Consider the following 23,793-nt stretch of genomic DNA (forward strand, 5'->3'; position numbering starts at 1 on the left):
ATTTAGTTCGGCGAAAATGGAATCACACGTACGGAAGAAAGCGATTTATGTGTTACGATCACAATGAGCTACACATCGTTTGTTGTTAAACAATTCCTCTCCGAAATAAGTATATTTGTTGTTATTCAATTAACACGCTATCAGAATGTCCTTTTACTTTAACAAGTAGGGAATCAGAGAATACACCACGTAAAGAAATTTGTTTTTTTTTTCTGATAAATCAAACTGCTTAAGAAGATAAATTTTAACAGTCCCAAGCTTAAATACAGCATGCATTTTTCGTCAATTTAAATTAAATGTACTTTAAAATAAATGAATGTTTGAAAATATTTACAGATATAATAGAAATTATATGTACAGTATAAAATATTTAATGTTTTAGATTTGCCTACTAAAATGTTATTTAGTTTCATTTTAGCCTATCTCATGGACAGGTTAATATTTTACATTCCATCATTAAACTAACTTTCTAATCTCAACATCACTGTGGATGGTCTATTAAACAGAGACGATGTAAATAATTTCTTCGAGGAATACATGGAGAACCGTTTTTTTTTTAAAAAATGCTGATATTTTGGAATTAACTGGATGGATCACCTAGCCTATATCCATGAACTCGATTCCTAATTTATCGCCCTATATATCCTGGCCGAAATTGATTATGATTAATCAAATAGTTCTTAACCCATTGTCAGCCATTGTCCCTTTTTTGGGACGGTGCTTTTGATTAATTTTTGAAAGTGTTTGCAATGATATTCTTTTGATATTTCACTTCCTTCCATTTGTTTAGAGTCTCTACTATATGATACAGAAGTTACTTGCAAACTTTTAATAATACGATGGCCAAGAGATGGAGCGACATTATGTCAAATTTGCAATTTTCAACCGTGCAATTTTTTTTCCATTTTTGCGTAATATTTGAACCGCATATTCAATAAAATAAATTTTGTTCTGTGACAATATGTATCTCAAAGTAATATGATAGTCTGCTATGCAACATAAAAGCATTTAGTTAAATTTCTCATATATTTATTTTTAGCGTCCCAAAATTGGGACATTGGCTGGTTACGTTAGTATTCACTTTCTTACCAGCTTGACGTACCATACGTCACAAGCTGTATTTTGTACGAAGCCTAGCCTAGCTGAGTATCGTTAACGTGCTTTCGAGGACATTGTGTTGCACACGCACAATAGAGACCAGCACGCATACGTTCTCACTGGGATTGACAGTACTTCTCAGTGCTGGAGGGTGACAGTTATCATCATCATTATACACCGCTTCATCATATCATCTCATATCTTTGACATCAACCAGACTGATCATTGTTGTTCTCGTCTCATATTGTACTGGCTTTGGCCACTCCGCAGTCTTCGCGATCCGTGGGTGTGTCCCCTGTGAACTCGATGGAGTGCAAGGGGGCCAAACCCAGAACGGGTCCCAATTCTCAAAAACGATCAGGTGAAACACTACAATCACAAAATCAGAAAAAGCAACCTCGTCCTCGATCTAGATCTCCTGTCAGTCAGACCTCCGAAAGTGACCTCTATAATCTCGCTATGGACATCGCTTCAAACCAACCTCCAGCAACCTTCAATTATCTTCTCACTAATGCTGACAACAAATATTCAAATCCTAAACACATTCTAATTCAACTTATGAAATACTATCCGCGAGCTAATGTATCAGAAATCATCTTCACTAGGAACGGAATAATTATCAAATCTCCAGACGAAAACTTCCTTACTACAATCAGAAACAAAGCTGGCTTTCACATTTTTGGCGACAAAGCTAACATCCAAGCTCTTTCTCAAACCAGAAAAAAGCAACCACCACCACCTCGACGCCAACCCATGTTTTCAGTGGTGATAAAAGGCGTTCCACCAGCATATTCCGATGAAGAAATCTTGGACGAATTAAGACTCGAATGTTATGAAGTACACAAATGCATTCGCATCAAGTGCCAGTCAAGTCCCACCTATCTTGTTCGAGTTCTTACAGCATCAAAGGAAACAGTAGACGATCTGATTCAAAATGGTGCCTACATCTATCGCAGACGCCATAGAGTAGAACCATCCCGCACTTCACCACCACTTCCAATCCGCTGCGAAAGATGTCAAACATATGCCTCACATTTAACTAAAAACTGTCCAAACTCACCCCGCTGTGGACACTGCAATGAGGACCATTCCACTAACAACTGTCCTAACCTGAAAAAACCTCCTTTATGCAATACCTGCCATCAACAACACCCGCTCCACCAAATGATAAACCTGAACTATCCGTTCCCATCCGCACCACCGATTCCGCTACACCACCTGCAAACTCTTTACGAGAACCCATCACAGCTGAATACTTGCTCCGCTTCACCACTCTTATTCTTCAAAATATCCACCCCTTCTTACGCCCACACATTCTTATGCAGGTCGATCACATAGCCCAGCAATTATTTGGCCTACAACTTTCTGCCACTTACACCGGTCCACATGCCCACTTTTCCATCACCTCTACTAAAACAGATCCAGAATGGCCATCTCTATAATTTACAACCATCGCCCAACAACTTCTAAAACACTATCAATCTTCATGGCAGTCACTTTCCTCTTCCTTAATATCCGATCTCTTCTCACTCACAAAGCAGTTTTTGAACAACTCCTAAGGGAGCAACAAATACAGGCTTTTGCGCTGAACGAAACCTATCTCAAACCTACACATCATGTCCGTTTTCCACAGTTTCAACTACACCGTCATGATTGCTCTAGACCATACCAACGAGCAAATGGAGGCACTGCAATTGGAACATATCGCAATATCCCTGTACGCACTCACTCTTTTCCAAAGCCACATAACCTTCCCGAGTATTCCATAGTCACACTATATTTTCGCACCAAAATCATCACTCTATGCACTATCTACATTCGACCAGGCCACCCCATACCCTATGAATTTTTTCAATACATTGACAATACTTTTAGACATTACATCATCATGGCAGACATAAATAATCATTGCCGCCCACAGGCTGAGAAACAACAGTTTCACAACTACATCTCTAATATTCTTGCCGCCTATTTTCATAATCTCCCATCGCCATCTCGCCCCATCAGCAACACCTCCCCAGACATAGTTATCAGCTCTGCGTCTCTAAATATTCAAAATCTTAGGGTTCTCCCACCTTTCGGCAGCGATCATGCTCCGATACTCCTCGATATTTTTCTCACCCACTCCGCTCAATCAACCACCGCCCATTCACTACTTTGATTATACTCATGCAAATTGGGCTAATTTCCAAGCGGATCTTACAAATTCGATACAACATCTTCAAGAGCCTACCTCAGAGCACGAACTCTATGACCTTGTTGACCAACTCACAGCATCTCTTGACACAGCCACCCACAATAACATACCCCTACGTATACGTCATCCACACAAACCTCCGATCCCTCCACAATATCACTCCATCCTTGCTGCTTCTCGCCGTTCTTTCCGTGACTTTCAACGTACTCATAATCCTATATCATTAGCACAGCATCGTCGTTGGACTCGCATGCTTCATAATTACCTTACTGCCTATAAAAGAAAACGTTGGATCTCCACCTGCAACTCCCTTTCAACTACATCACATCCTACCAAATTCTGGCAAAAATTCAATCAGTTAACTGGTCAACCTCGACATACATCATATCCTATCATTTCACATCATTATCCTCTCCAAACCGATACTGATAAAGCAAATGCTTTTGCCGCCTTCTTCCAAGAAATATTTACCCCTGCCGTACAATTATCACATCCAACTATCACCCGACGTGTCGAACGTCTTGCAAATCCGCACTCTCCCCTCCTCCAACCTAACATTCACCATCAACTCACCGATTCACCTCTTAATGATCCCATTACTCCTGCAGATATCTCTTCCTCCATCAAATCGAAACGTACCACTGCGCCTGGCTTTGACCATATCACTTATAAACTCATAAAAGCCTCTCCTCCCGTCTTATATACACTTCTTGCAGCCATATACAACTTCATTCTCCGTACCGGTTTTTATCCACCACAATGGAAAATCTCAAAAACTCTGCTCTTCACCAAACCCAATAAATCTCCTACAGAACTCTCATCATACCGTCCTATACAATTGACATCAGTACTCAGCAAAATCTTTGAACGCATTCTTGTCAGTCGCCTTCATACCCATCTTTCTGAACGAAACCTCATTCCTCTTCATCAAGCTGGTTTTCGCCCAAACATCAGTATTTCCGATCAACTCTTACGTCTCACGACCGCCATAACTAATCATTACAATACCTCCAAACCTTCCTGCCTCTTATTGTTCGATCTTGAAAAGGCTTTTGACAAAGTTTGGCATGCCGGCCTCATCGCAAAACTTCACTCTTTTCATCTTCCTCTCTCCTACATCAGATGTATCCATTCTTTCCTTTCAAATCGTATGACTTACATTACCATCAACCAATCATTTTCACATCCGATCTTTCTTCACTGTGGTGTTCCTCAAGGCTCTGTTCTTTCACCCCTTCTTTATATATTATACGTAGCAGACATGCCCCCTCTACCACAAAATGTCTCATTATATCAATATGCCGACGATACAGCTTTTTTCACCACAGCCAACACTGTTCAACACATAAATCGAACACTCCAACAAGCAGTTGACGCCTTCACTTCCTGGTGTGACAAGTGGCGCCTAACCATAAATCCCCTCAAAACACAGGCTATCATTTTTCTTCCACCTCGCTGCCGATCAAGAATTCATCGCAATCCTGCTCTTCTTCATATTCACGTCAATGGTACTTTCATACGCCCATCATCACAAGCAACATACCTCGGAATCATCTTTGACTCAAAACTCAGCTGGAAACCTCACTTACAGAAAATCCGATTACAGGCTACAAATCGATTAAACCTTCTCCGGCGGCTAGTGGGCACCACTTGGGGCTTACATGCTGACACTGTTATTAAGACTTATAAGGTTTTCCTTCGACCTGCTCTCACCCATGGCCATATATGCTGGATCTCTGCCCCTGACGCACTATATACTAGACTTGCAATATCCGAACGTCATGCTCTCCGCCTTGCATATCGCATAAGACTGCCAGTACCAACTGCCGATCTCTATCGCCGTATCAACTTTCCCACCATCTTACAGCACCTGGAAACACTCCGCACAAAATACATAACAAAAGTCATTGCCGAAGGTAATCCGCTCTTCCTCGACACCTTTCACCAGGACATCATTCATGATACCCCTCCTCAACATCAAGCCACACCTCTTCAACATCTTCTTACTCTTTTCCATAAGACTTTAGACGATAATGATCCGCACAAGGCCGATTTTGCTATATACCATCCACCTCATCTTAGTCCATGCATTTATCCATCTCTGCACTAGTGTTTTCATCAATGTTGTTAGCAGCGGGCTTCATCTGTCATCATCAGCCCTGTGACGCCCCAGGGCAGAAGATAACCATTCATTTGTCTACACTAACCATATCCCTGTGTTTGTTGTGGCGTCTATCAGCACTTCACCTCATCTCTCATTTTACAACCATAGCCCGGCCTCCTTAATGCAATAGTGAATAATAAATGGATACTGATGCCTCCCTTATACCAATGATGGCTCCAAAGCCAAAAAAAATGATGACCACAAAAGAATACAATAATTCAATGCTCCTGAAACTCTCAATGCCCAACTATGAATAAAGTAAAACCCTGTACCTAGATTTTCCTCTTACCGAAGAAAGGGCGTAACCCTTTGATCGGGTTAACCAAAAAAAACGTTAGTATTACATCTTTACCTTTGAGCAGAACCCAGCCTCTCTTATAGCTGTTAATCTGTTAGCGAGGATCAGGTGTAGCATACGCACTTGTGAGCATCACAGACATACTCTATTTAGAGGACTGACGGAAGTTGACGCTTTCGGAGGGTCGCTTATATTTTTGGACTATTGTCATCATCTTTATCATCTTCGTCATCACTTGATCATTGCTTCATCACACGGATAGGTTGTGCTGGTCTTTGGATCCATGCACAAGAACCTACCCCGATACGTGGGGTCATCGGCTCCTGGTTCCTCTGCACCAGACCGTGAAACTTTGTCTCGTTCCGGTCGTACCAGACACCTTTCATGGGACAGTCAAACTAGTTCGCGAGCAACCAGACCCAGAGATCGTACTGGTTCTGGTGACTCCGCTCATTCAAACAAACGACCTCGGGACAGATCTCGGTCTCCTGTACCTACTAACATGGACTCGGCAATGGACACGGCTTCTGGATCAGGCTCAAATTTCTATACAACTAAAGAACCTATCTATTCTTTTCTGCTTACCGATTTCGATACAAAATATACGCATCCTAAAATGGTTTTCTTACAAATAATCAAGTATCTGCCTCGAGCTAGTATGGAAAACATTGTTAAAACTAGGAATGGTTTTATCATTCATTCAAAAGACCCGAATTTCGGCATCACACTTAGGAACAAAGCATCATACGAGATCTTTGGCAAAACGGCTAAATTAACCAAACAAGCTGATCGGAAGACAAAACAACCTCCTCCTCCACGCAAACCACCCATATTTTCTGTTGTCATCCGTGGAGTAATACCTGAAATCAGCGATGAGGAAGTTTTTGAAGAACTCAAACAAGAAAGCCTTGAGGTCAACAAATGCATTCGCATTAAAAATAACAATGGCCCTACTTACATGGTACGTGTTCTGTCCCAAGATCAGACAGCGCTTGACTATTTGTTAGCTCATGGAGCTCCTATCTATAAGAAACTCCATCGAGTCGAGCCTTCCAAGACACCAGGACCTTTGCCAATTTGGTGTGAGAAGTGCCAAACTTATAACGCACACTTTACTCGCCAGTGCCCGAATCCATCTAAATGTGGCTATTGTGGTGAATCTCACGACACAAAAGCATGCAAAAATCAGCAACAGCAGCCACACTGCTCTACCTGCAACGAAAACCATCCAACATATAGCTACCGCTGTAAGGGAAAACCTCAGGCACAACCGGAACGTCCAGAACTTACAGTGCCAGTACAAAGTTTTGACAAAACCACACCACCCTCACAATCTCTTGCTCAACCTCTCACTGTCGAAGATCTTCTTCGTTACATCACCATTGTACTACAAAATGCTTTTCCTTTCCAACGCGAGCACATTCTTCGTGTCGCCATATCAACAGCCAAATCTCTCTTCAATCTTAACTTTACTGCTACATATTCAGGACCTTTCGTTCACTTCCACATCGCACCTCTAGAGACAGAAGTCTAAGACCAATATGGCTATGGCAGTATACATTATGGCTCTTAATTTACTTTTCGTTAACATCAGATCATTTCAGCAACATAAAGTACTTCTAGAGCCTCTTTTGTTAGAAGAAAAAATCGATATTATAGCTCTTAACGAAACAGCCTTAAAACCAGCCTCTTCTGCACGACTTTCTGGTTACCAACTTCAACGCTGCGATTACCACGATGTACACGCACGCGCTCAAGGTGGGGTGCTGATTGGTTTTTCTCCGAAACGTCCTTATCGACAATACAATCCTACTGCATTTACAAATCTTCCTGAACATCTGTTATTCTCTATATACTACCCATCTCTTACAGTTAATATAGCAACCATATATATACGCCCTGGTCATCCAATACCTTTTACCTTTTTCGAATATATCGCTCAAAACTTTAAAAACATAATCATCATGGCTGACATAAACATCCATAGCAGAAGTGCAAGGGAGAAACAACGTTTTAGAGACTTTATTTCAACTACACTACAACTCCACATTCATAATCTTCCTGGTCCCACTCGACCAGCTAGTCAAACAACCCCAGATGTAGTAATCACATCTCTCTCTCTTATAAATGACTCTGAAGTGACAGTTCTTGACACGATTGGAAGCGATCACTGTCCTATCAAACTAACAATCAAAAAGATGCGGCCATCTCTACAAAAGTTAGAGCCACATATTATCCAGCGTTACGATAAGGCTGACTGGACTCAATTTCGACAGACCGTAAATATCCGTCTCTCCAATCTTCAACCACCAAATTCAGAATCTGACATGTACAATGTTGTCAACCACATCACGGACGCTTTACATACTGGTGCACAACAATATATACCTGTGGAGAAAATTTATCCGTCTAAACCAAAATTGCCTCCAACCTATCTTTCTTTAATACTGAAATCACGACAGCATTTTCGAGAATATAGACGAACTGGCAATGAAGAATGTCTCCGTCAACACAGACAATGGCACCGAGCTGTTACAAATTATCTCACAGCATACAAACGTCGCACTTGGATCAGCGCGTGTAATAAACTAAACGACGAAGCCTCACCAAGCCGATATTGGAAAACCTTCCATAGACTCACAGGCAAAAGCACTAAAATATCATATCCTCTGTTGGACAATAGTGTCCCTCTATTTACAGATCATGATAAGGCAAACGCTTTTGCAACACAATTACAAACAGTTTTCACGCCTGCAATATCATATAATTCACATAACCGCAGAGACTTGTCCACTATTCCAGCTTTACAACCATCACCATCACACGTAATAGATATCGACCATCCTCTTTCAGCACCAATCACTACACATGAACTTCAACGCGCACTTCATAAGAAACGAAATACTGCACCAGGCATCGATCATATTTCCTACCGGCTAATAAAAGAAGCTCCATTCTCTTTACTTATACTACTCGTTACAGTCTACAACTTTATTCTCCGCACTGGCTTTTACCCTGCAGATTGGAAAGTATCCAAAATTTGTATGTTTCTTAAGCCTAATAAACCAGCACATTCTGTTACTTCTTACCGCCCAATACAACTGACAACAGTTTTCAGTAAACTGTTTGAGAAAATTCTTGTCCAGCGGCTCCATTTACATATCCAGGAGAATAACTTATTGCCCATACATCAAGCAGGTTTTCGACCAGAATTTTCTATTAACGACCAGTTACTCCGGCTCTCTACAATAATAACAAATCAATATAACAAGGACCTTCCATCTTGCCTCGTCTTAATGGACCTTGAAAAGGCTTTCGATAAAGTATGGCACTATGGAATTATTCAAAAGTTACAGAAGCTAAACCTCCCGATCTGCTACCTACGTATCATATATTCCTTTCTAATAAATCGAATCGGATATGTCTATATAGGTACTGCTATTTCACACCCTATTTTTCCGTATTGTGGCGTTCCACAGGGTTCTGCCCTCAGTCCGCTCTTATATATACTATATGCCTCTGATATACCAAAACCTACGGAAAACGTATTCTTATTTCAATATGCCGATGACACGGCCTTTCTAGCTCTTGGCAAGACCATGCATCAGGTCAACACGGCATTACAATCCACTCTCAATGGATTTTTGCAATGGTGCAAAACTTGGAAACTTACTGTCAATAGTGACAAAACTCAAGCGCTGGTCTTTTTACCCCCGAAACGCCGCTCTAAGGTTCATCGCAATCCGCGAAACCTTAAAGTCACCCTTAACGATCATTCTTTACAACCAACTACTACGACCACATATCTCGGGGTTGTATTTGATTCCAAACTTAACTGGAAGGCTCATCTTGAGAAAATCTCTCAAAAGGCCAATATCCGGCTCAATCTTCTTCGCCGTCTAACTGGCACTAATTGGGGTCTAAACGCCACCTTGCTCCTAAATACATATAAAATGTTCCTTCGGCCTATCTTAACTTTTGGCCACATTGCTTGGTGCAACGCTCCTACGAAGTTCTATGACCGTTTGTCAATACTCGAGCGTCATGCCATTCGACTTGCACATCATATCAGGCTGCCATATCCCAACTTTCTGACTTACGAGCATATTGACTTTCCTCAACTGACTCAACACCTCGCCGATATACGCTTGAAATATATACTCTCTCGACTACCAGTCTCTCACCCATTTCTTCTCGATACCCTACAAGCGGATGCTGAAACTGACGCCCCATATAAATACTTGCACACGCCATTAAATATACTTATTACGATGTATCTTAATACTGGGCACCCTACCATCGACGAGCGTGATATCTTCCATATTTATCATATAGATAATCATCTCCCTCATTTGTTTCCATCTCTGCACCATGTATAATTTCAGCACTAACACTGGGCTTTCCCCATGTCGCCATCAGTCTCGAGCCGCCCCGAGACAGAACTAATCTGCATTTGTCTTCTTAACAATGTGTTTGTGATTGTGGCGTGCACGCACTGCATCTCATCTTTCACCGTCATCATATTTATTTCATAAAACACCTCACTCTAAAAAAAAAAGTTTGACTTGCACCACCTTTATGTGTTTTCTTTTCTGCACTCATATTTAAGTTTTTGACCTAATCTTGTGTTTAGTTTCTTTTTTTTAAGTCTTTGCTTTTGAACATTGCACATAGACCATCATGAAATTCTTAAACAATAGTATACAAAAATCTGTGCCAAAGAGAGGGCGTAACCCTCTAATGGCCAGGGTTAGAAATAGTCTTTAAATTAAATGATGAATAAAGAACTCCCTAATTCCTAACCCTTTACTATTACAAAAAAAACGTTAGTATTATTTCCTATGTAAGTTATAGTTCAGTCTCGGGTGGAATAGTGGTAGTTCTGAAGATTAGGTGCTGATGGTAAGTAACGAAGGTTGCATTTCGTAGAACACTATGACATTGTATAAGCCTGCCCTCACAGTCGGTGAAGTAGTGAATTTATTAGAAAAGTACGATAGTGATGAGGTCGACCACGAAGATGTGGAAGCTGCAATCATACCTCCAGAACCAGATGAATTTATCGACGAGGAAGAGATACCAGAGAACTCTTTATTGGAAAGTGCTGTTAGTGATATGGTTGGTACCTTGGAATTGATCGACAACTCCGGTAGAATTGAGGACGGAACGATGTAACGTAGGACTGCATGACAAATGCTTTGACTCATTTCACACATAAATTGTAGAAAAACATTGTTGCTCATGTGAATTAGTGAAATGAGTAATGTTTTATAATTTATAAAGATGGTTTTCGTGCAATCCCATATAATTTTCAAAGTATGGAGATGAACTAACAAATGCATAAATATAAATGTACACACTGCTGTAGGATAACAATAAAGTAGTTCTGAGTTACATATATGTAAAAAGAATCTGTGTGTAAATGTGTATTCATTTGGAACAATTTGATAAACCCCAATTTCAAAGACGTTTGTGAAATGCAAATATAAAATGCTTACGTATTCTTCCATTGTCCCAAAAATGGGACGGACTGTATTTCCTGAACTATATGGGCTATCTCTATTTTAACACTAATTTTGTGTCTTTATACCTCAAACAATTATGAATAAACACATTTTAATAAATTAGCAACGATACATGAGTTTTGGCGGGTAATGGGTTAAGGATCAGGACAGATACACGGTCCGACAGAGTAAATATTTAAATAAATTCTTGGCTAAACAAACTCCTTCAAAATTATCCTTAAGAGGATCCAATTCGCAATAGTGTCGAAAGTGAGATCTAAGAAGAGTGTTGAATTCTGGAGGATTCCAAAATATACTTTCAGTCAGTGTCTCCAACAATAGCAACTTCGAATGAGCATGAAAGAAGCTACCTTTCTCTAGATAACGATAAGATAAAATTATAAGATAAAATCACCAGATGCCGCATCATTATAGTACTACACCATCATTCCATGAGCATTTAGTTCCTTATATTTCGTATTGCATATCCTGCTGGTTTTTTTTTTTTTACTCTTTTCTACCTGAGCGTTATTAAAAGCCAAAAGACAGTAACAATATATATATATATATATATATATATATATATATATATATATATATATATATATATATATATATATATATATATATATATATATATATGATTTTCGAGTTCCCTTCTATTGATAACAAAGGAAAATGAATTACTTTAACTCTAATGTTACTTAATCATAATTATCACGGATTGATATATAACGACAAATGGTGGACGTATATACGCCTGTATTTCTCCGATAATGTTTAGAGGTGATATGAGGCACTCTCTAACAATAAAGAAGGATGTTTAAATTCTTGAACATAATGGAACATTATATAATTTTATTTTATACGCAATATTTCGCGAGACAACAATTGACATTTTCTTTCCTGAAGTTCCTTTATCTGTAAATGATTGCTATTCTCACATTTGGTGCTCTAATACTCGATTCAACTCCCGGTGGGATTAAAATTTGAACTTCACTTAGCCACTTATACGCACATGTAGAGTCCTTTTTTTTTAAAAAAAAAAAAGTGTTTCTTTGTTCGAAGTAATTAGAAAGTGGACTCTTGTGACTTAACACCTTTTACACAAGCACCTAAGATTTGTAATTGTGTATATTGTGTCATTACTTGCAAATCTTTAAATACGCACTTTATCAGTTTATAAATTTTATACCATGAAATCATGTAACATTAAAATAATGTTTGAAAACTAAAACTTGCTTGAACTAGTCCCCAGAGACTCCATGAAACTAGAGAAATTTATCGTCCAGTTACAATTTTTGTCTCGAAAATGGACAAGAATTATCTTTCTCGTTCCATCTCGAATTCGCAAATACAGTTCTTGCCTCGAAAACGAGTCGAGAAGTAATTTTCAAATTACTACCCAGATTTTAGGTAATTTTAATACATAAAACAACGTTTTCAAGGTTTTTCCGCAAAGATTGCATCTTACATCAAATTGATGATAATATTCTCAAGTTAATGTAATCAAATACAATCAGATATTCCACATACCTGTAAGAATTTTTTGTCACTAAATTGAAATCTCTCGCATGCAACTAAAAATATACATTTTTACCTGTTTGTCACCTCATTGTAAATTAAATACCAGAACAATTTCGCAATATACACAGAAATAAATAATAGCAAAACCCATAACAAAAACAACATAATTATGTTTTTGTTGTGTTTGAATTATTTGTTAAGCTTCTTATGATTGTGACATTTGTTTTCCAGAGGTCCACGCAGGAAATTGATTATTATGATTACATTAATATTTTAATTAAATTCATATTATTTGTTTCTGTTTTTGTGGTTTCCGTCAAGATATTTTTTTTATTTGGTATGAACTGGAATTTAATAATAAACATATTGTTTATTTAACAAACTTCCATGTATATTCTAAAAGGCAAATTTATATTATGATCATCAACCATCAACAATCAAAAGCAACAATAAGAAAAGTAAGTTACAGGATGCGGACCAGAGTGTGTATTTAACTTTACTACTGTATTTCAAGAAGCTATTATTTCTTCTTGTGATATCGAGGAGAAATTCTGAAAAACTTTCCATCATATGATTGGCCAGCGGATTCGAAAACAGGACATCAGGGTTGCAAGATAAGAAGATTAGCCCTTAGCCTGTGCACGCAGTGCTTGTGAAAATGATTTATACTAAGTACCAATTTCAATCTGTTGTCTTTAAGGATGCTCTTCACAGTGTTGTTCCTATATTGTCATTGTTTAATACATTGCAAATTAAAGAGTTCCACTTAAATTTATATAGGTAACTATGTAGTTAGAAACCAGAACTATTTAAGGAATACTCTATTTCCAAAACGTTTTCCATTATCAGATTATTCATAGTCCATTTAAAATGTTCGATCCCAACTTGCACCAAGTGAACTTTGTAGTAGACAAACTGTGTGCATGTGTTTTATCGGAGTTCTCCCGTTTCCTCCCCGTTCTTTATTCCACCATTTCACTCATTTCTCATCATCACCGTCTCCATTAGCCTGGCCCGTATATACGTGGGACGTGAAATTTATATTTCATTTCATGTTTTCCATTTAAAATGTGATAAGTTCAGTTGACGAACTCACCACGAAAGAAGATCACCTCAAAAACATTGAAATACTCTTTTAGGTACCGAGATTCGCTAATTAAAATAACGTATATGAAGAATCCAATGAAATAGTGTAAGAATCACATAGTCTGCAAAAATATTAAAAATTATATGTATCGAAGATTCATTTGGGATTTTTAAATCTTTTTTAATACAGAAACGACGTCTTGAAATAATTTAAGGTATGCTAATTTGTGGTTATTGTAAGAAAATATTATTCGATTCCTGATGGATTAGAATTCACTATCATTTGTATATGTAACTCCCGTATATACTTAATACCGGAAAAGTAGTAAAAATTATAATAAAAGTTTATATTACAAGCTGTATGCGTATCACTATTAAGGACACACAGGCATGCAAAAATAAAACAATGCTAAGCTGTTTCGGTTTAGTTAACTTATTCGTATGTGTTGGGGTGCTCTGAATCCAGGAATGACAACCGTTTTGTCCTGGGAGGTCTGGGTTTGAAACAAACGGGTGGTCATTGTTGAACAAAAATATGAACACAAATATGCGATTTACAGAAACACCATTAACAGCGTAACACAAATTAATGTACAGAAACACGTACACACGTAAAAACAAAAAAAGTAATACCATCCTCAATCAGATTGCTTGTGAAATCGTTTTTTCTTAAAGGGCAAACTTTGTTTGGAGCTTGTCCTTTTGTAGGTGGCTGCCGAAGATCCCTGAACAATATCCAGCAGTAGTCTGCCATCATCGTAACACTCCAGTTCCCCTGATACCGTCGTTCCATTTCTTTAATATCTTGATGGAAACGCTCTCCCTGCTGTTCACTCACTGCTTCCACATTATCAGGAAAGTAGTCAAGGTGGGAGTTAAGAAAATGAACTTTTAAGCTCATGGAGTAACCAAGCTTTCGGAACGCGTGCAACATTTTCTCCACCATTTCCTTGTACTGTGGGTCCTTTCCCTTTCCCAAAAACGTTTTCATGACCACAGTAAAGACAACCCAAGCCTCTTTTTGAGTTGGAGTCATTGAACTGATGAAGTCTTTGTCGGATATGAATTTTCTAATATCAGAGCCAATAGAAACCCTCGTACTCGCATACTCGTAGTATTTGACCAACAAACAGTGTAGCCAGAACTACTTACTAACGTTTTACAAATCTAAGATGTAATCTTACTAAATTCGTTTTATGAACAGATTTATTGTTTTTGTTTTTTCTTTGTAATCTCGTACTCTCATTCATGACACATTAAGATATATGTCAGTGATCCCCATCCGGACCAATATACATGTATTTTCATGTTTCGGGGCGCACAAATACATTTAATCTTCCATATTCATTTTTATTTTCGTGTGATGCATTTGCAATTTTGCTATTTCCAGTACCTGCTTGACCACATTACATTTCGATTGTGCAAAAATTTGACGTCCCAGGAAGAAACGGTAGTCATTTTCGACTTCAGTGCATACAGCAGCGTAGATATCAGTTAAACTTATGCAAACATCTTTTTGGTTGCAGACCTGTGATATGTGTAACTGTTAAGAGATCTGCGTAACACTAAAGACTATAAGACTATGTGAGTAATTGTTAGGAATATCTGTGTCACTCTTACGAATATATGCGTAACTGTTAATAATATTTGCATAACTTTTAAGAATATGTATATAACTATTAAGGATATTTGCGTAACTCTTAGGAATATGTATGTAACTGTTAGGAGTTTCTGCGTAAGTCTTATGAATATGTGTGTTAAGTGTTATTAGTATCTGCGTAAATCTTAAGAATATGTGTGTAACTGTTAGGGATATCAGTGTAAGTCTTATGAACATGTGTGTAACTGTTAATACCATCTGCGTAACTCTTAAGAATATGTGTGTAATTGTTAATAGTATCTGTGTAACTCTTAGGAATATGTGTGCAACTCTTAAGAGTATCTGTGTAACTCTTAAAAATATGACTGTAACTGTTAGTAATATCTGCGTAAGTCTTGTGAATATATGTGTAACTGCTAATTGTATCTACTTAACTCTTACGAATATTGTGTAACTGTTAAGAGTATCTTCGTAACTCTTAAAAATATGTGTGTGACTTAAGAACATCTCCGTAACTCTTATTAATATATGTGTAACTGTTGATAATATTTGAGTAACTCTTAAGAATATGTGTGTAAATATTAGGAGTGTCTGTGTAAGTCTTATGAACATGTGTGTAACTGCTAATAGTATCTGCGTAACACTTAAGAATATGTTTGTAACTATTAAGAGTATCTATGTAACTCTTAATAACATGTGTGTGACTGTTAAGTACATCTGGGTAACTCTTAGGAATATATGAGTGACTGTGGGGAGTATATGGATGAATATTAGGAGTACGTGTATCACCGTTACGAGAAAACGAATAACAATTGATATAAGTATACCTTTTAGTTATGATAGTTAACAGTATATCTTTCTTACATATACAGTGCCCAAACAATGAACAAGTACTGTATATCCAGTAGAATATAAATTATTATTATTATTACCAACAAAAATCAAACTTTATATCTCCTGATTTTTCTTTCTTTTTCTTTATTTTTTCTTTCTTTCTTTTCTTTTTTCTTTCTTTCTTTTTTTTTGAAAACTACTTGTAGGAATTCACCTACAGGCATGTCATATTATTTAACTCAATGCTATCTACTGTTCATGTCGTGTCTTGTCTTTGCAAAATATTATATTTAAACAAAAGTAAAAGTTTCCGAGTTAGTAAGACGACGGAGTGCTGAAAAGTTCATAGCCAAACCATTCATACACTTCCTTGCACATTTCTCCAATTTTTTGCAGATCAGTTAAAAATCTTTGAAGACTGTTTCTTGCACCATTGTTATGTAGCATTAATCACATCCATATCATATCTAAAATGGCACCATTTCAAGGTTATTTGAGTTCAAGGAATAAGTAATAGTCTGACAGAGCTAGATCAAGGGAAGAAGGGCATTAAACCCTAGATCATGCAATATCAACTGTGTTTTAAGTACTAGATGAACAGGGGCATTGTCCTGAAGGAACAGAATTTCTTTGTTCAATTTCCCGTGAGTTTCACTTTTGATATCTTTCGGTTTTGTGAGCAACGCAGAATATTCTGTATTAAATATCTGACCTTTGGTCAGGCATTTTATGAGTACGAATCCATTCCTTATCCCAGACGAATGTTGCAAACACTTTCCCAAGTATTCTGTCTCTTAAACTTCTTGCGACGAAAGAAACCTGAGCGCCGCCTCTCCATTGACTGTTGTTTAGTTTCAGAATTGTGATGGTACAACCATATTTCGTCCACGGTTACTACTCGTGACAGAAATTGGTCGGTATGCGGTCAAAATGGGTGGTGACTCCCCTTAATGTGGTTACTCTTTCATACTTTTGATTTACTAACATGATTTTGGGAACTTATTGTGCCGAAAGGCTTGCGCATGCCCAAATGAATATGAATGATGCTACCAACGAGTTTCCAAGAAATGCCAACAGTCTATAGCACATGTCTTACTGAGATTCTGCAATTTTCAAGAATAATGTCATGAATTTAATCTACGATTTCTGGAACTGTCGCTGATTTTAGTCTTCCTGCATGTGGAGCATTATCTGTTGAGAAATGACCACGATTATACAATACCACTCACTTCTTCAACATTATAAATCATGATAAATCGATTCTCTTACATTTTCATTTTCCAGGAAAACCGCGTATATCACCTAGAATAAAAATATCTTCTAAATTACTCCAATATTCTTGCATAACAAAGCTTTTAGGTGTAATCATAAGTGATGATCTTTCATGGTCTGCTCATATCTCCACTTTAAACAAGAAACTAAGTAGCGTGTGTTTTGCCTTATACAAACTTCAAGGTACTGTATCGAGAGAAGCACTTCTTAGCTTTTACTACGCCAAGTTTAATTCATTAATTAACTTCGGCATAATACACTGGGGATCTGCTGAAAATAGTTTAAGCACTTTCCGATTGCAAAAGAAAGCGATTAGAATAATTTTTGGGTTACCCACAAAATCGTCATGTAAAAAGGTTTTCATAAAAGCAAAAATTTTAACACTCCCCAGCTTATACATCTATAAATCTATTCTTTTTACTGTGAAAAACAAGCATCTTTTTATCTTTAATAAAAATGTTCATAGCCATAATACAAGACAAGGTAGTGACATATTTGTGATGCATCAAAAATATGCTAATATAAGCAAAACCGTGTACATGAATTGTGTCAGATTGTATAATAAACTTCCTCTGTACTTGAAAAATATGACCAATGTTTCCATTCTTGGTAAGACTTAATCTACTCACTGAAAAGTGCTATTACACAATTAAAGAATATTTAAATGACTCATTAACTGAAGAGTTGGAAACAGATACTTACCCGTGAGTACATGCCTGGTGTGGTAGAAACAGTTACCTAATTATGTGGTTTTGTATTTTTAGAAAGATTGCATGATGTATACTTCTGGTACTTGACAATATTGTATGTTTTTTTTTCTTTCTGACAACTGTAATGCTTACATGAGAATTTCTCATGCTTTGTAAGCTAATGAAACAGGCAAATAAATGAAATGAAATGAAATGAAATTGTGAGGACTCATTCGTGACTAAGCGGTTAGCATAAGTGCCTTTGGTGTGGGAGATAAGGGTTTGATTCTCAGTGGGAACTCGGTAGTCGGGTCCCAAGTTAAGCTGTACGCCCAAATTTAATATAGCCTCGCTGATGAAAAGGGCGCTAAATTTAAAATGAAATGAATTATTCTCTACTGTATATGGTGGAGAAGAGTCCCATAGTGTTTCATTGATTTCCTCATGAATTTGGTTGGGTGACTTTCCTTCGTCAAAAATTTGATGACAGCTCTGATCTCAATGTTTGTGAAATTCCCTGGTTGGGCACACGTGATCACTTCAAGGGTCTAGAAACTACTAAGAATTTCATTAATATGAAACTTTGTGTAAATATTTGTACATACATAGGTACATTTTTTAAAACTGTACCATTTTACTATTCTACCTACAATCATTCTGGGTTGGGCTACGAAGTATTCAGTAGCCCCTCGTAGTTTTGGACTCTATCTCATTAGCTATACTATGTGTTGTCGCTTTGCTAATGTCATAATGAAAACCTTAGTAAGTATATCTAAATATAAATTTCATTTTAATAGATGAGTTTGTTGTTGTTAAAGTTTACAAGAAAATCTTGTTTTCTTCGATTTTCTCGAAAATCACGCATAAGGATTTACTTGCCCATACCATTTTGTTTATCTCAGTAATATAAATTGGACATTTTTCATTATTCTCTATTGAAATTGGAGAATTTCCCATGTATAATTACATCATAATTATACTTGGAAAATAGTATTAATATTAATCAGAGTTCATATAAATCAGAATTATTAATGTAATATTCATTAAGAAAATGACTGTTAACAGGGAGATGGAAGAGGAAAATATTTGGAATTTTTCCAGTAGATGAAAGAGCTTAAGACACATCTAGATATCTAATCTATCTGCTCTTTCGCTATAATTTCTGGTGTAACGCTTACGAAATATTCTTAGTGGAAAATAAGAGTGTCAATTCCTTCTAAACGACGAGAAAGATGAAGACTAAGTTGACTTCAGAATGTCACTCTGTGTTGACCTTGAAATATGAAGACCTTGGAAGAACAAAGAGAATCAACCAGAGACTGAGGAACTCTTTTAGGATACGATAAGCTATTGAGAAAGTAGAACACTCTCTTCTTCTTTGTCTTTTGGACTAGTGAACACCCTGTCAAGCTGTCATGGTTATCAAATATGTCTTCTCTGCCCCTTCCACCATGAAAGGATAATCTTTGAAAAGGGAAGTCAGAAGAGTATTCCCAGAGCGCGATGATAGCGAAGTCTAAAGATATTTGATATCGATCCATAAGAGATGAAGTGATCAGCTTAGTTCTGGAACATTTTTTTACAGTGTCTCATGTTTTAACTTCGTTTATTCATTATAATAAATATGATAAATGCATGCATTTCAGTATATATATATATATATATATATATATATATATATATATATATATATATATATATATATATATATATATATATATATATATAGACATCATAGTGAAGATTTATGCTAACGTCGTTGGCAGATTATCTTCAACAAACTTAGACGCTTTAAAGCGTATGGTTACCAGTTAACCTTTCCACTTTGACGTGATATGTTCACTTAAATACTCTTATATACAATAGTCTTTCTATTTTCTCCTTTATTATCCTTCAAACAAGTCTGTAAAAGCATACAGAGAGTTCACAAGAAAAAATAACAGTAAACTTTGTTAAGTGATTCTTTACACAAAATCATGACAAAAATCACAGAGAAACTTAAGTTCGCAAATTCTATAGCATGCAAAAGATGGTAGAGACAATAAAAAAGAAATATCATAACTCAAGAACAAAATATTGTATCATGATCACGCGAAGAAGCAATGCTTATTTTGAACCTAGATTCCTTTCATATACAGGATATGGAAAAGGGGGCTGCAGGATTAGCCTGTAAGCATAGAAGCAGATTCATGAGGTCTTCCAGAAACAAAAAAAAAAGAAAAGAAAAGAAAGGAAAAAGAAAACGAAAAAGAAAAAAAAGAAAGAAAGAACTGAGAACTGTCACGCATTCCGTATCCACTGGAACTGGTAATTGGGTCTTTTTATATCGTTCTGACCGCTGTTTGGAGAGCTGTAACACCAAAATAATGCATTTGCGCACCCATCTTGGACTATATTTTTTTTCGCATTTTCGTGTTTGGATTTTTTTCTCAAAGTTTTTCTTCGATTTTATATCCGAATACTCTTTATTGTTTCCGTAAATGATATCCTAAACAATTTACTTTCCATTATTTTTAATAAAATTATTTTCTCCTGAACTGTTTGTAAGATTAAAATATGCAGTGATAAATTATTGAGTACGTGCTCGAAAAAGCGAATATCAAATATTTAAATCCGTAATGAGAAATATCTGAGTATTCCCGGCGTCAATAGAAATAAAAAAAACGTTGCGACGAAAAACTCATATAAAAAGACATCTCTCGCTACATCTAACCATTTTAAATCTTATAGAATCTAATATTGAAACCAGATGTAATTAAATCCAAATTTTTGCTTCTAGTATACGGGGACGATGGGATCATATGAAAATCATTTATCGCTATTTTAACTCTTTTTCTAGGATACCTATCGGTGGACGATAAGATAGAAAAGTTATTTCGTAAGACTTCTACTATTTATGCATAACATAGTTACTAAGTCTGAAAATGCACTTACAATAGAAACTTAATTTAAATTAACCGTCTCCCTTAGAAATACGTATCAAATCACCTCATTTTCATATTTGACAGGAAATCTTATTATGTTGAACCAAGCATAACGGATTCATTAACATTGTTTACACTTTTTAACGTTATAAGTACAGCCATGAGTCGCTACGTTGTGACTACGCAATTGAGGGCAAGTAGACTGTATCTCATTAACACATAAGATCTCTCTTTTATTTGATAACTTACCTCTAGTCTCTCTGGATTTCTTGGAAATTTCGCACAGAATCCGTGAATAAGCGAAGCAGATGATAATTAACGGGATGAAATACATTGCAAACACGCAAAATAGATTGTACGCAGTTTCTTGTGCTGGAGTTGTGAAGAATCCAAATGTTACACATTGGTAGAAGTTCTCATACAAAGGATGTTGTCGTACGTGGAACACAATGCTCTGTAAATAAAAGAAGAACACAACTGTTAATAACATTTCATTGCAAAAAGGTAATAGATTGATATTATTAATTTCATGTTCTGCTATATCTAAGAAACTGGCGATAAATATAAGCTAATGTATAGTTAAATGTTTGGTAGTATGGTTTGATTGCAATTTGTTTAACGTCGATTTTTGGCTATGTGAGAGATGAATCTATAGTTTGGCGTGAATTCAAGTAGATCCATCACGAACCACACCAGACTTAAGAAATCCTAATCACTTAGCTATGTAAAAGTAAAATGATGAAAGGCTAGACTGAATATACATACGAAGAGAAAACTAGGAGGGATTGCTGGACTTTGTTTCTTTTCAGAACCGAGGTTGCATGAAATGAGACTTCATATTTAAGGTGAGATCTGTATCAACGCTGTGCGAATCCAGGATTACGCACACAGAGATCATGATCGTTAGCTACTCTGCTACAAAGTGACAGAGAGAAAACGAATAATCTCCAGAAAATAAACTCGAAGTGATCCACTACAAACTCGCTTTGTCTGAAAGCGAACAGCTACTCTTTTAGTTACAGCTGAACGAACTATCGCTCATTCACCATGTCACTGTTTTTTTAATTTATAATATGTAGGTTATACAGTCTCAATGATAATTTCAAAAGCAAGGGCTTAGCTACAGTATTGTGTAAAACATTAATTTGAATATTATCATACGTCTAGTAAGTTAGTCTTAAAAAACTCTGCTAAGAGAGTAGTTTCACGAAACAGTTTACTCCGAAGCAATATTTTACATGAATTAACAAACACTTTAATACAATCTATCGCCAAGAAAAGGGATGAAAGTTTGCATCAAACCATGAAGTCGATTTGTGATTGACAATTTGCGTGATTGTAACTTGAACAAATATATATAGTTAACATTCACGACCTACTCGTATTATTGTAGAGTTATGGATAGTATGATACAACTGTATGATCAACTGTGGTCGTAGTTAAGAACCGTTGTAGAACTTCCACTAATTTAGGTTATATTAGTTAATTACGAGATAAAATGAAATAACGTTGAAAAAGAAATATGATTAAAATATGTAGAGGAAATAGAAAATCTAAAGAAGATACTTAACAACACCCAGGAATAGCAACGCTGGAATAGGAAGATACTTCCATTAAAAAATTCAGATGAAGTACAATATTTGTTTTTAAAACTTTGTTTAAATCAACCCCAGGAAATGAGAAACGAATGAGATTTTAAGTCTCCTGAAAATTTTACGCAAAAGGACAAATAAGGCTAGAAAAAGTCTTTATAGTCAAAACTGAAGGTTAAAATTAATTCCCTAATACGGTGAATATGATTCTTAGAATTTTCACATCTTAGCATATCCACTGAAGAGTTCTTGGATGTGAGAAACTTTTACAGATGCCAGATACCCATAGAATAAAATTAAAATCATCCTGATCATGCATAAGGATAACCGACTCTAATTCTGAACACATTAAATATTAAAACAATTTTAAAGTCACTTTTTGTCACTTTTATATTTATCTCAGTAAAAAGAAGTTAAAAAATAATCTTAATAAAACAGAGTATCTAATGTCGATAAGTAATAAATAAAGTGGGATACTGACTAGTTTCCTATATCTGAGCAGTAAAACTCGAAATGTATTCGGAAAACATAAGAACGTAAGACTAGCAAAATAGCATTGAGAGGAAAAAAAATGAAATGAAATCTTTGAGTTTTACGTCCCACGGTTATGCCGGTTAGGCTAAAGAGACGGTGATGATGAGTGATGAATGAAATTGTGGAATGAAGAAAGTGGGAGGAAACGGGAGAACCCCGAGAAAACCCTCGCACACGGTGTTTGTCCACCACAAAGTTCGCTTGGCGGAGGCTGGGATCGAACCCGGGACCCCAAGCACCAGAGGTGAACGCTCTACCACTGAGCCACCGCAGCGCAGCATTGAGAGGAAATAGTTTATTTTGTTTGTTATTAAGTACGAAGGGGTTCCGAAGATAAATAGTATCGTGTTTCGTATGGAGAATTGCACTGTACACGGATAAGGTATGAATAAAAATAAATATAAATGATAATGAAAATTGAGCGAAAACGTTAAAAATATTAGTATGAAAAATGGTGGAGAAAAATTAGTTAGA

General features: G+C 36.6%; 1 protein-coding gene across 1 annotated transcript in view; it reads right to left on the reverse strand.

Annotated features, from left to right (window-relative positions):
• The window catches only part of LOC145666676 (adipokinetic hormone/corazonin-related peptide receptor variant I-like), a 648,921-nt gene that overhangs the window by 319,088 nt on the left and 306,040 nt on the right, over positions 1-23,793 (reverse strand). Inside the window, exon 2 of the mRNA XM_081734151.1 lies at positions 21,443-21,647. Within this exon, the coding sequence (XP_081590277.1) occupies positions 21,443-21,647 (205 nt within the window). The remainder of the gene's footprint in view (positions 1-21,442; positions 21,648-23,793) is intronic.

Source organism: Thermobia domestica, chromosome 12 (genome assembly GCF_964235325.1).
Source record: "Thermobia domestica chromosome 12, izTheDome1.hap1.1, whole genome shotgun sequence".
Taxonomy (NCBI): domain Eukaryota; kingdom Metazoa; phylum Arthropoda; class Insecta; order Zygentoma; family Lepismatidae; genus Thermobia; species Thermobia domestica.